This window comes from Capricornis sumatraensis, chromosome 4 (genome assembly GCF_032405125.1).
Source record: "Capricornis sumatraensis isolate serow.1 chromosome 4, serow.2, whole genome shotgun sequence".
Taxonomy (NCBI): Eukaryota; Metazoa; Chordata; class Mammalia; order Artiodactyla; family Bovidae; genus Capricornis; species Capricornis sumatraensis.
The window spans coordinates 110,528,596-110,542,012 of NC_091072.1; the positions used below are offsets into that span (position 1 = coordinate 110,528,596).

Below are 13,417 nucleotides of genomic sequence, written 5' to 3' on the forward strand. Positions count from 1 at the left end.
AAGCTGAAACTCCAATACTTTGGCCACCTGATGCGAAGAACTGACTCATTGGAAAAGACCCTGAGGCTGGAAAAGACTGAGGGCAGGAGGAGAAGGGGACGACAGAGGATGAGATGGTTGAATGGCATCATCGACTCAATGGACATGGGTTTGGGTGGACTCCGGGAGTTGGTGATGGACAGGGAGGCCTGGCATGCTGCAGTTTATGGGGTTGCAAAGAGTCGGACACGACTGAGCGACTGAACTGAACTGAACTGAACTCAAACTATGTTCCATGGAACACTATCATTCAAAATAGTGTGGCTAGGTATTCCATGAAAACTGGGTTCCATGGGTAAAGAAATTTAAGGAACATTAGGTTGAATCGGTTTCATTTTTATAGGATTTTCCAAAGCCTCTAGTGAAATAATGGAACTTATAGATGCTTAAAATGAGAGTCTAAAATACAGACTTTATTCCTTGATCATGAGAATTTTTTTCAAAGACTACAATTTAAGGACTGTGCACATGACCATTAAAGAAGTCCTCTGAGGCAATGAATTTATTTCGAGCTGATACTGTGTTCAAAGTATAAAACCCCGTGCACATAGCTCTGCAGCATCAGAGTGAAAAACTTGTTCAGGAGGAAGGCTTTAGGGAAGCCAAGATATGTGAGCTGGGCCTTAAAAGATGAAAAGACAGGTTTGCCAGCAGGCAAAGAAGTGAGAGGATCAGAAAAAATATCCCAGAGAAAGGAAATGACAGGGACAGGAGCACAGAGGCTGGGAGATGTCAGAGAAAGGAGAGTCCGTTTTAGAAACAGGGATCAAACAGACCAATTTGGGATATTTCCCTGGTGACCCAGTGGCTAAGACTCTGTGTTCCCAATGCAGGGGGCCCCCCAGTTCGATCCCTGGTCAGGGCACTAGATCCCACAAGACCCAAAGCGACCAAATTAATTAATGATCTAAAAAACAAAAACTAGACCCATTTGAATTCCGCCTGCGAGGCTGTATCCTAGCCCCCTCTGGCATCCGTTTGGGAACACTGGACACCCCTCCCCACTCTATCCCATGACCTAAGCCCTGTAGAGGGCAGAAGGAAGCAGGTCTCACTAATCATTTCCAGCCCCTTTCCTCTCCACAGCCTGGGACACAGTCCACATACACGTGAGGCTACACAGCCCGCTTGTCTGAGTTGTCGCCTCTGAAAATGAGAAAATTCAATCCTCCCAGGGAGGTTATAACATTGAAATTTTGAAAATGTGGGTAAACCATTCAGCACAGCATCTGGCATACAGTCCTCACTGGAGAAACATTAGCTGTGGATGTTATTTGCTTAATCAATATTTGTGGAAGGAAGGTGGGGTTGGGGGAGAAAGCGGGAGAGAGTGGGGAGAAGAAGGCAAGTGCTTCCACATTCCTGCTGAAAGGCAGGTACCCTCTACCCTGCATTTCGGGAACAAGTCTTCCTTGGCCTCATTTCTCAAAGGGGCGGTTTTGAAAGCCCTGAAGTGAGATGCTGGCTCAGCTGTCAGTGGACACTGCCAAGGGCACGGGGTCAGCCTGAACACCAGGGGACCGGGAGGAACAGAGGGTCCTTTCGGGAAGAACGCCCGAGCCACCCCTCGCGGCCAGGCCAGGCCCTGCGGGCCCTGGAGGCTGTGGGGAAGCACCCTGGAGGGTTTACTCTGTCCTTGGCCCGCGAGTTCCCCAGATCTGATGAAAAGTCACAGAAAGGAACACAGAGAGCCTGGCCTCCTCGTCAGGGGGACTGTGTACCTGATAAATTGCATTTTTATGATAAAAAGCATGACACGGAGAGGCCAGGGAGCCAAAGACATGGGCTGGGTCTGTAAAGAAAATGAATTCCAGGGAGTTTTAAGACCAGCCCCGAGTGCCTCTGAGGAGACACGAGGGTAAGGAGAGGGAACGGGCCGTTTCTGAGGACTGGCCTCTTCCCCGTTGCTCCGAGGGAGCCAGCACGTGGCCAGCGGAAGGGACATGGAGCTGGGCGGGAGGCAGGGAGCTTGAGAAGAGAAGAAAACATCCCAGGGACGGGGTCAGGGTGGCCAGACAGCATTTCTGAGAAACGGAGTCTTTGGAGATGCTCGTCTCCCTGGGCAGGCGGCAGAGTGGGTCTGCCCAAGACGTGTCACGGGGCAGGTAGAGCATCTCCTTGTGTGCCCCCCCCCCCCCCGACTTCCCCGGGCTCCACTCAGCGCTTTCTACCCAGGAAGATGGGACGAGATTCCAAATGCTGCAACTTTACCTCTAGTTGTTGCAGGGAGCAGCTGTTTAAGTAATAGATATGAGGAGCCCGAAATCCAGTTTCTATCCTTAAATAATTTCACAAATAAGAATCAAAGAAGCTCTGGGAAGTTCACATAAAGAAGCACAGGCAGGAGGATTCACTGCCGAATCGTCCTGAAAGCCTGAACCCTCCTACAAGCTTCCTGTTGGGGGTGGGTTAGTACAAGATAGCCCTGACTTAAAATATGTATATTCATGCTGTGTGCGTGCATGCTCAGTCGTGTCCAACTCTTTATGACCCCACAGACGGTAGCCCACCAGGCTCCTCTGTCCAAGAGGTTTCCCAGGTAAGAATACTGGAGTGGGTTGTCATTTCCTACTTCCGGGGATCGTCCCGACTCAAGGATCAAACCCGAGTCTCCTCCATCTCCTGCATTTGGCAGGCAGATTCTTTACCACTCTTTGCGACCCTGTGGACTGCAGCCCACCAGGTTCCTCCTCCGTGGGATTCTCCAGGCAAGAATACCGGAGTGGGTTCCCATTTCCTTCTACCACTGCGCCACCTGGGAAGCATCATGTGTACTCACGGGTGTCTAAATAAATGAATTAATAAAATATTGATGGTTTTGGACCGTATAACAGGTGATTTTTTTTTTCTGTTTTGAAGTATAGGAGCTGGAGGAAATTCACCTTTGCTTCTGCTTATAAAACACCTTCTCCAAGTTAAAAAAAAAATGCAGAATAGAACCAAGAGAAAAAAGAGAAATAACTAAGATTAGGGATGATCTTCATATTCTTCCTCATGCTTTTCTACACTTTTGAGTCCACTCTAAGGGGTTTACTATTTGAATTGGAACAAGCAACAGCTGTTCATATTTTAAAAGGCTGCTGCTGCTAAGTCGCTCCAGTCGTGTCAGACCCTGTGCGACCCCATAGACGGCAGTCCACCAGGCTCCCCCGTCCCTGGGATTCTCCAGGCAAGAACACTGGAGTGGGTTGCCTGCCCAAATAGCTTGCTCTTTGTCTCTGTGAAAGGGCCTGAATTTCTGACACTGGTTAGACTTCCGTCCTCAGGTACTATGAGCACAGATGAAAGAGTCGAAGGATCCAAAGTTGAGGCTGACTTAGGGATGACTCATTTACTTTTGTTGTGCCTCAGTGACTCTGTCAGTACAATGGGAACGTCAGCTTTGCTTACTGAAAAGAGCCTTTGTGAAGAGCACGTTCACAACCTGCTCAGCGGTAAAGACCACATAGCTGAGACGGAGGAGAAAACAGTCCTGATAAAATGCAGAGGCTCTAAGTGAGTTACAGTAACCATCGCCAGTGAAAACAGCCTCCAAGTCGTTTAAAGACTGAGGAACCATTTGCCTGGTCGGAGAGTAAATGACAGTCAATGCAATGGTGGCATTTCTCACCGCTAGAAGCCTCACCTCTCAGCCTCTAGAAGGCTGCTCCTTCTAGAGCTCTCCACCCTCAAAAGGAGAATAAGACTCCAACCTTGGTCCTCTACTTAAAAATATGAATGGATACAGAATACAGTCAAATGCTCTATCTGATACATCAGATCTTTTAAAATCTGACCATAGCCCACCGCCCAGCTTCATCTCCTGACACTCTCACCCTCACGCCTAACACATCAACTCAGCCATTTCCCAAATATTGTTGTTGTTGCTCAGGAACTGAGTTGTTTCCAATTCTTTGCGCCCCATGGACTTCAGCACGCCAGGCTCCCCTGTCTTTTACCATCTCCTGGAGTTTGCTCAGATTCATGTCCAAATATTCCAGATACTATCAGGACTCTGAGCCTTTGCATACGCTATTCCCTTGGCTCCTAGAGCCTCTTGGTTCCTTATATGACCAGCATCTTGTTCTCAGGCTTTGAAATCCAGTTCCAGGTCATCACTCCCCACTGCCCCACTGTCGCTGGTGGAGTTGTAGTAGCTTAGTGTTGCCCAAGCACTTGATTAAACCTCTGTGGTAGGACTAAATCAGAAATAAAGGTGATTTACATATGTGCACGTGTGTTTTTGTGCATGTGTGAATACCCATCCCTTACATACATATATGATAAATAAATAAGTTTCTGGATGGTGATCTGTATTTGCTTCAAAGATAAGCATGATAATGATGATGTCTAAGTAGACACTCAATAAATGTTTGTCATACAAGCAAACAAAGACCCATTGCTCCAAAGGGGGTGGAGAGGGTGAAGGGGGGAACTGAGGGAGCCTCATGGGCGGGGCCACGGGCTCACCGGGTGATCTGCGTCCAGTTCAGCTCCATAGCTGAGAATCTGATTGGCAAAGTTGTCGAGTTCCTGAATGGTTCTTGGAAACCAGGGCACTGCAACACAGAAAGGGCAAAGGCCTGATTAGCAGATGGGTGTAACGTGGCCAAAGGTCTCACCAAGATCAGAAGCAGGGGATTAATTCCAATGAGGCAAGCCCATGGTGCTGGCAAGTGGGGTCCCAGATAACCCCCAAATTCCTACTCAAAAGTCAAATCTCATTTTCCTTGGAAACAAATTGTATATATTTATTGGTTTATTCAACATTGAAGTTGAATAAGCCAGTAACAAATCCTGACGATAGCTTAAGCGTATATCATGATGGTTTGACAGACATACACATTGTGAGAGGATTCCCCCCATCTGGTTAATTAACACATCCATCACCACACATATTTATCTTTTGAGGGTTCTATTCTCTTTGCAAATTTCAACAATACAGTACAGTGTTGTTGACTACAGTCACCACGTTTTACATTAGATCCTCAGGCCTGACCCATTTGTTTTGGGGGCCATTCCACACGGCATGTGGGGTCTTAGATTCGTCCCCAGGGATTGAACTCGTGCCCCGTGCACTGGAAGCACAGAGTCTTAACCACTGAACCGCTGGGGAAGTCTCGGACCTCACTCATCTTATAGCTGAAGTTTGTACCCTTTAACCAGCCTCTCCCTATTTCCCCACCATTAAGACCCTGGTAACCAGTTATCTACTTTATGTTTCTATGAATTTACTCTTTCTTTTCTTTTTGAAGATTCCACATATAAATGATACCATTCAGTATGTTTGTTTTGGTTTTTTTTTCTGTCTCACTTATTTCACTTAAAACATGTTCCCTCACCTATTCCCTCTCCTGGAGATTTTCTCTGAATGATCTCAAAATTCATCTCTTGTCTACCTATCATGGCACAGTGGAGTGGTGTTTGAAGGTTTGCTTTAGCAGCAGAATATTTCATGTGATATATGTTCCAGATATATTCTGGAATATTCATTCTATGCATGCTAAGTCACTTCACTCATGTCTGACTCTTTGGGACGCTATGGACTTTAGCCCACCAGGCTCCTCTGTTCATGGGATTCTCCAGGCAAGAATACTGGAGAGGGTTGCCATGCCCTCCTCCAGGGGATCTTCTCAACCCAGGGATTGAACCCACATCTCTTATGTCTCCTGCACTGGCAGGTGGGTTCTTTACCACAAGGCTTCCCTGATACAGTTGGTAAAGAATCACCTGCAATGCAGGAGACCCCAGTTCAATTCCTGGGTCAGGAAGATCCACTGGAGAAGGGATAGGCTACCCACTCCAGTCTTCTTGGGCTTCCCTTGTGGCTCAGCTGGTAAAGAATCTGCCTGCACTGTGGGAGAACTGGGTTTGATCCCTGGGTTGGGAAGATCCCTTAGAGAAGGGAAAGACTACCCATTCCAGTATTCTGGCCTGGAGAATTCCATGGACAGTCCATGGACTCACAAAGAGTCGGACACCACTGAGCAGCTTTCACTTTCACTTTCTTTCGGTGCTACCTGGGAAGCCTTCTATTGTAAGCAGCGGTAAGCCCAAGAACCCTTCTCTTGCGACCCATCTTCCTTTCATGTATCTCTCTCCCAAGGGCTTCCAGGAAACCTTGCAAAATATTTTGATGTCAAAGCCATGGTGACATGGAATAAACACCTTCCAGCAGTTTGGGATTTGAAGATGCTATGCAGTACCTAAAAACCCACAGGCTTGCTCTGAAGCAGTAGCAGTACAGTGGGAGAGAACATGGGGTCTGAATGATGTGACCCATGGTGACTGGGTCCTGCAGAGTAGGTGGCAGCACCCAGATCTCTGTAGCCTTCGAGAAAGAAGGCACATTGAGAGCGGAACTGTCCCAGGAATGAATGAACAGAGATGAGGACATTTTGGACTGTAAGTTCCACGAAGTTAGGAAACAGACTGCACTGTAGTTCTGTGTGCAGAGAGGGAACAGAGAGAGGAAATTTTAGGGGAAAAGATGCTAAACTTGCAGCCAGTTGTGTATACCTTTTAGAACCCAGGCTCCAGCTGCCCACTCACCCTCTCTGTGTCTCAGTCCCAACTCTGTAAAAACAGCAGCAACATGTCATATGCCAGGAATTGTGCTTAGCATTTTTGGTGAAATATGTCCTTTAATCTGGGGACTGCTGTGAGGCTGTGAGGAGTAAATGAGAATGCAGGCAAAGGATGCAGCCCAGCGTCAGGATGATAAAAGGTAGCTTTCCACTGTTGGCACGTTATTTCTGTCTGGCTTTGCTCAAGTCAGGCAGGAAAGAACATGCGTGCCATCTAGTGGTCATACTGGGGAACGGCCACCCATGGTCTACACATTACAGCATCAGACAGGAAACAGCTGCATTCCATCAAAACAAGATGATTATGTGAACACAAGTAATAAAGGTCCACTTAACAGCCTCCTTTCCATAGATCTGAGATGCTAATCTTTCTTCCTCCTCTGTTAATAATAAAAACTAACTAACACTGAGTATAATTCCAAATACTTTACTTAGTATTTGTACTATTGGTGGGTACTATTGTGTGTGTGTGTACTATTGGTGTGGGTACTATTGGTGGGTACTCTTCGATGAGTTGGATCATCAAAAAAGCAAGAGAGTTCCAGAAAAAAACACCAGACCACCTGACCTGCCTCCTGAAGAAATCTGTATGCTGGTCAGGAAGTAACAGAACTGAAGATAGAACAACAGACTGGTTCCAAATTGGAAAAAGACTATGTCAAGGCTGTATACTGCCACCCTGCTTATTTAACTTATATGCAGAGTACATCATGAGAAATACTGGACTGGATGAAGCACAAGCTGGAATCAAGATTGCCAGGAGAAATATCAATAACCTCAGATATGCAGATGACACCACCCTTATGGCAGAAAGCAAAAAACTAAAGAGCTTCTTGATGAAAGTGAAAGAGTAGAGTGGAAAAGTTGGCTTAAAGCTCAACATTCAGAAAACTAACAACATGGCATCTGGTCCCATCACTTCATAACAAATAGATGGGGAAATAATGGAAAAGTGTCAGACTTTATTTTGGGGGCTCCAAAATCACTTCAGATGGTGACTGCAGCCTTGAAATTAAAAGACGCTTGCTCCTTGGAAGGAAAGTAATGACCAACCTAGACAGCATATTCAAAAGCAGAGACATTACTTTGCCAACAAAGATCCATCTAGTCAAAGCTATGGTTTTTCCAATAGTCATGTATGGATGTAAGAGTTAGACTATAAAGAAAGTTGAGTGCCGAAGAATTGATGCTTTTGAACTGTGGTGTTGGGGAAGCCTCTTAAGAGTCCCTTGGACTGCAAGGAGATCCAACCAGTCCATCCTAAAGGAATTCAGTCCTGAATATTCATTGGAAAGACTGATGCTGAAGCTGAAACTCCAATACTTTGGCCATCTGATTCAAAGAACTGACTCATTTGAAGAGACCCTGATGCTGGGAAAGATTGAAGGCAAGAGGAGAAGGGGACAACAGAGTATTTGATGGTTGGACGGCATCACTGACTCAATGGACGTGAGTTTGAGTAAACTCTGGGAGTTGGTGATGGACAGGGAGGCCTGGTGTGCTGCAGTCCTTGGGGTCTCAAAGCTTCATACATGACTGAGCAACTGAACTGACTGAACTGACTGAACTGATTGTGTGTGTGTTAACTGTTCAGTTGTGTCCAATTCTTTGAGACCCATGGACTGTAGGCTGCCAGGCTCCCCTGTCCATGGAATTCTCCAGGCAAGAATACTGGAGTGGGTTGCCATGCCCTTCTCCAGGGGATCTTCCTGACCCAGGGATCAAATCCTGCATTGCAGGTGGATTCTTTACTGTCTGAGCCACAAGGAAAGCCTGGTGGTACTATTGGTATCCCCATATTGAAAATGAAAAAACTGGGATGCGGGGAGGTTAAGTGATAAACCCAAATACACACACTGTTGGAAACAGTGGATTCAATATTCAAACCTGGGCCTGGATGATGCTGTGGTCTCAGGTCTGGACCACAAAATCCATCCTTTCAGGTATGGGAGTGGGGAGCACAGAGGCTGGGCAGAGGGGCTGGCTCTGGAGCCTGACTGCCTGATTTTCTTTAGTTTCCCACCTGGAGTTCTGCATGCCCCTAAGTCCAGCCTGGTTCTCAAGGTGGGCTCCCTACAATAATAACAGGGACAGACATTGTGGCAGTAATTCCACCTAAGCCTCGCAGAGCTCTTGTTTCGTGCCAGGCGCTATCCTAAACACGACATACCCTTCCTCACCCAATTCTCATACCAGCCCCGTGGGGATGGTATTATTATCACCCCGTTTTCAGAAGAGGAGACCGAGGGGCAGGGAGGAGAGGTCCCTCCGCAGCCCTCCGCTGGCCCAGGTGCTGCACTTTGGCGTCTGGGATGACTCAGCCCCGCGTTCAGCTCACTGAAGATGAGACCTGACTTCCCACTTTGTCACTTGAATTCTCTCCAAGCTTTTCTTTCTCCTTGAATCCAGAGCCTTGCATGATGGATCTCTGTTGTCAGCACTGAAAATGGGTCTGTTCCCTCCTTGGGTCTGGGAGGGCGTAAGGAAGGATGTCCTATTGTAGTCAGTCAGGACTCAGGACCCCCTCTAAGAGCCTCCCTGTTTCTCTAGTGTGTTGCTGCCCCGTCCCTTCCCTTCCAAGGCTGCCTGTCCCTGCTCATTCACAGCCTCTATTTTGCCAGAAATTTATACATAATTCTGTCAATAACAGCTGCCCCTGGGGATACAGCAAGCCAGCCTTTCCTCCCTGCACCATCTTCTGACTTGGGGGACCCTTAGCCCTCCAAGACGAGTTTCCATGATTATGTATTAAACACTTATACTGCCAGGCTCTGGACGCTGAGGAGTGAATACAACGGGCTTCTCACTCCTGTGGAGCTCACATCCGAGAGAGAGGGACAAGGAATAAGCTATAAGTAAATTTTAAAATATAACAATGCCAGGAAGTCCTTGAAGAAGAAAAAAGCAGTGCCAGGAAATAGAAAAGGAAGAGGATACTATTTTATATAACATCTCATGGCTCCAGACCCCAGGGCGAAGGTCGGAGAGATATAACACGACCTTGCCATGGCTCAAGGGGACTGGAGTAGCCAGAGTTTGTCCCCAACCCAGATCAGGGCCCCTGTTTCTCAGGGAGGGACAATCTAGCTATGGTTAAGGCCCTGATTACACAGGCAGACAACCCAGGCTTGAACGCGGTCTCTGGGGCAATACTGCACAGGAAGCTGGACTGTCAGGTCCATGAATCAAGGCAAATTGGAAGTGGTCAAACAGGAGATGACAAGAGTGAGCATCGACATTCTAGGAATCAGCGAACTAAAACGGACTGGAATGGGTGAATTTAACTCAGATGACCATTATATCTACTACTGCGGGCAGGAATCCCTTAGAAGAAATGGAGCAGCCATCATAGTCAACAAAAGAGTCTGAAATGCTGAAATGCAGTACTTGGATGCAGTCTCAAAAACGACAGAATGATCTCTGTTCATTTCCAAGGCAAACCATTCAATATCACAGTAATCCAAGTCTATGCCCCGACCAGAAATGCTGAAGAAGCTGAAGTTGAACAGTTCTATGAAGACCTACAAGACCTTCTAGAACTAACACCCAAAAAAGATATCCTTTTCATTATAGGGGACTGGGATGCAAGACTAGGAAGTCAAAAAACACCTGGAGTAACAGGCAAATTTGGCCTTGGAGTACAGAATGAAGCATGGCAAAGGCTAATAGAGTTCTGCGAAGAGAATGCACTGGTCGTAGCAAATACCCTCTTCCAACAACACAAGAGAAGACTCTACCCATGGACATCACCAGATGGTCAACATCGAAATCAGATTGATTATATTCTTTGCAGCCAAAGATGGAGAAGCTCTATACAGTCAGCAACAACAAGACCGGGAGCTGACTGTGGCTCAGATCATGAACTCCTTATTGCCAAATTCAGACTTAAATTGAAGAAAGTGGGGAAAACCATTAGATCATTCAGGTATGACTTAAATTAAATCCCTTATGACTATACAGTGTAAGTAAGAAATAGATTTAAGGTACTAGATCTGATAGAGTGCCTGATGAACTATGGACAGAGGTTCATGACATTGTACAGGAGACAGGAATCAAGACCATCCCCAAGAAAAAGAAATGCAAAAAAGCAAAATGGCTGTCTGAGGAGGGCTTACAGATAGCTGTGAAAAGAAGAGAAGCTAAAAGCAAAGGAGAAAGGGAAAGATATACCCATCTGAATGCAGAGTTCTAAACAACAGCAAGGAGAGATAAGAAAGCCTTCCTCAGTGATCAGTGCAAAGAAATAGAGGAAAACAGTAGAAAGGAAAAGACTAGAGAGCTCTTCAAGAAAATTAGAGATACCAAGGGAACACTTCATGCAAAGATGGGCTCAATAAAGGACAGAAATGGTAGGGACCTAACAGAAGCGGAAGATATTAAGAAGAGGTGGTAAGAATACACAGAAGAAATGTACAAAAAAGATCTTCACGACCCAGATAATCATGATGGTGTGATCACTCACTTAGAGCCAGACATCCTGGAATGTGAAGTCAGGTGGACAAATAATTAACCCCGCTTTAGTCTTCCTACCGATACGGTGGGGATAATAAAGTACCACTCTATAGGAACACATACGTTTAAAAGAGTTAATATGTGTGATCTGTTGAGAACAGAGTCTGGCACATAATAAATACAGATTCATGTTGGAAATAGGGATTCCCTGATGACTCAGTAGTAAAGAATCCATCTGCAATGCAGGAGAAGCAGGTTCAATCCCTAGGTCGGGAAGATCCCCTGGAGGAGGGCATGGAAACCCACTTCTGTATTCTTGCCTGGAGAATCCCATGGGCAGAGGAGCCTGGCAGGCTACAGTCCATAGGTTTGGGAAGAGTCAGACACAACTGCAGCAACTGAGAATATCACAGTAGAGTGAGTCACATGAACTCTGAGGTTTCCCAGGACATATAAAAGTTGTGTTTTTACACTATGCTATAGTCTATGAAGTGTGCAATAGTGTTACATCTGAAAAAGCAATGTATATATCTTAATTTAAAAATATTTACTTGCTAAAAATGCTAAGTATCATCTGAGCCTTCAGCAAGTCATAGTAGCAACATCATTGATCTCAGATCACCATGACAAATACAATCAGATAGGCTGAAATATTGTGAGAACCACCAGCATAGGATACAGAGACAGGAAGTGAGCAAACGCTGTTGGAAAAATGAAGGCTATGGACTTGCTCCATATAGGGCTTTCACAAACCTGCCATTTGTAAAAAATACAGTACCTGTGAAGAATGGTAAAGCAAAGCATGATAGAAGAGGAATGCCTGCATTAGGACTGTTCAGCTACAAACTCCAGGGACTTTGCTTTTGTTTTTACTCTGCCCTTAATATAATACAGCGAGCAGAGCACAAAGTCTTGCAGCGAGGCTAGGAATCCGTCCAGTCGTGCAACTCAGCAAGCATTTTATCTCTCAGAGCCTTAGTTTCTTTAACCACAAAATGAATTAAAACTGTCTTTCCATACTACTGCATCATTACATACGTTCAGGTGGCTCAGTGGTAAAGAATCCGCCTGCCAATGCAGGAGCCGCAGATTCAAACTCTGGGTCAGCAGATCCCCTGGAAGAGGCAGTGGCCACCCACTCCACTACTGCTGCCTGGGAAATCCCATGGACAGAGAAGCCTGGCGGGCTACAGTCCTTGGGGTCTCAGAGTCGGACATGAGCGAGCACGCACACACTTGTGTTAAATGCTAGAGGAAATGGGACACATTTTAGCAGAGAGGCTGGCCACAGTAAGTGTTGCATTGGTGTTAACCACTAGGATGGGAAAAGTTCAGTGGTGATGAGGAAGAAGAAAAAGGAGGAGGAGACGAATGAAGGAGAGAAGAGAGAGGAGGAGGGGAGGGAACGGGAGGAAAGAAGGGAGGCTGGAGTCAGAAGCACCTTCTCAAACAGGCTCTGCTCTGATGTTAACAAGTTTTCTGATCTTGGGCTCAGTTTCCCCTGCAAAAAATGTAGGCTATTGCATTCTCAGCTGCTACGATCTTTTTGGGGTTTCATATGCCTATGTGGAGGGCTAACGCTGGCTAGGCGACTCATGAAAATACACTTTCAGTCAATCTATGTGTCAGCCTGACTTGTTCTTAGAAGCACCATTACTGTGTTTCTTCAGCTCCCCAAAGGCCAACAAAGAAACAAGGCTCTGCTCCAGAAACAAGCTTCTTTGTCCCCACCCGGGTTCAGAGCCGGGCGTGCTGGTCAGCTTCCAGCTGAACGCCAGAGGGCAGCAGAACCAGCTTACTTTCAGCTTTGGCTGATTTCTCATTTCTTCTCTCCTTTTCTTTTCTCTTCTCTTCTCTCCTTTTCTCTTTTCCTCTCCTCCGAAAGGAAAACACTCTGTACTTGGGCCACAGGGCTTGGTTCAAGCCTCTTGGTGGGAAAAAAAATCAGAGAACTTGAGAGGGTTGCAAAGACTCAAAGGATTCAAGTCTCGGCAAAGTGAAGTCGCTCAGTCGTGTCCAACTCTGCGACCCTAGGGACTGTATGTAGCCTTCCAGGCTCTTTCATCCATGGGATTTTCCAGGAAAGAATACTGGAATGGGTTGCCATTTCCTTCTCCAGGGGATCTTCTCGATTCAGGGATCAAACTCAGGTCTCCCACATTGCAGACAGACTCTACCATCTGAGCCACCAGGAAATCCCCCAGGTGTTAAGTCTTGGCAAAGCGAAGACAAAGGTTGAAGCAGCTTAACAATCCCTAGGACTCCGTCAGGGAGACTGTCAGGGAGACCCAGGTGGCAGTGTGAGGCCATGGGGCCCTCATCCAAGTCCAGGGGCTCCTGGTAGCTTCTGGGCCCCATCA

General features: G+C 46.5%; 1 protein-coding gene across 1 annotated transcript in view; it reads right to left on the reverse strand.

Moving 5' to 3' along the window:
* The window catches only part of PAH (phenylalanine hydroxylase), an 84,477-nt gene that overhangs the window by 38,243 nt on the left and 32,817 nt on the right, over positions 1-13,417 (reverse strand). The window contains exon 4 of the mRNA XM_068969833.1: positions 4,489-4,577. Within this exon, the coding sequence (XP_068825934.1) occupies positions 4,489-4,577 (89 nt within the window). The remainder of the gene's footprint in view (positions 1-4,488; positions 4,578-13,417) is intronic.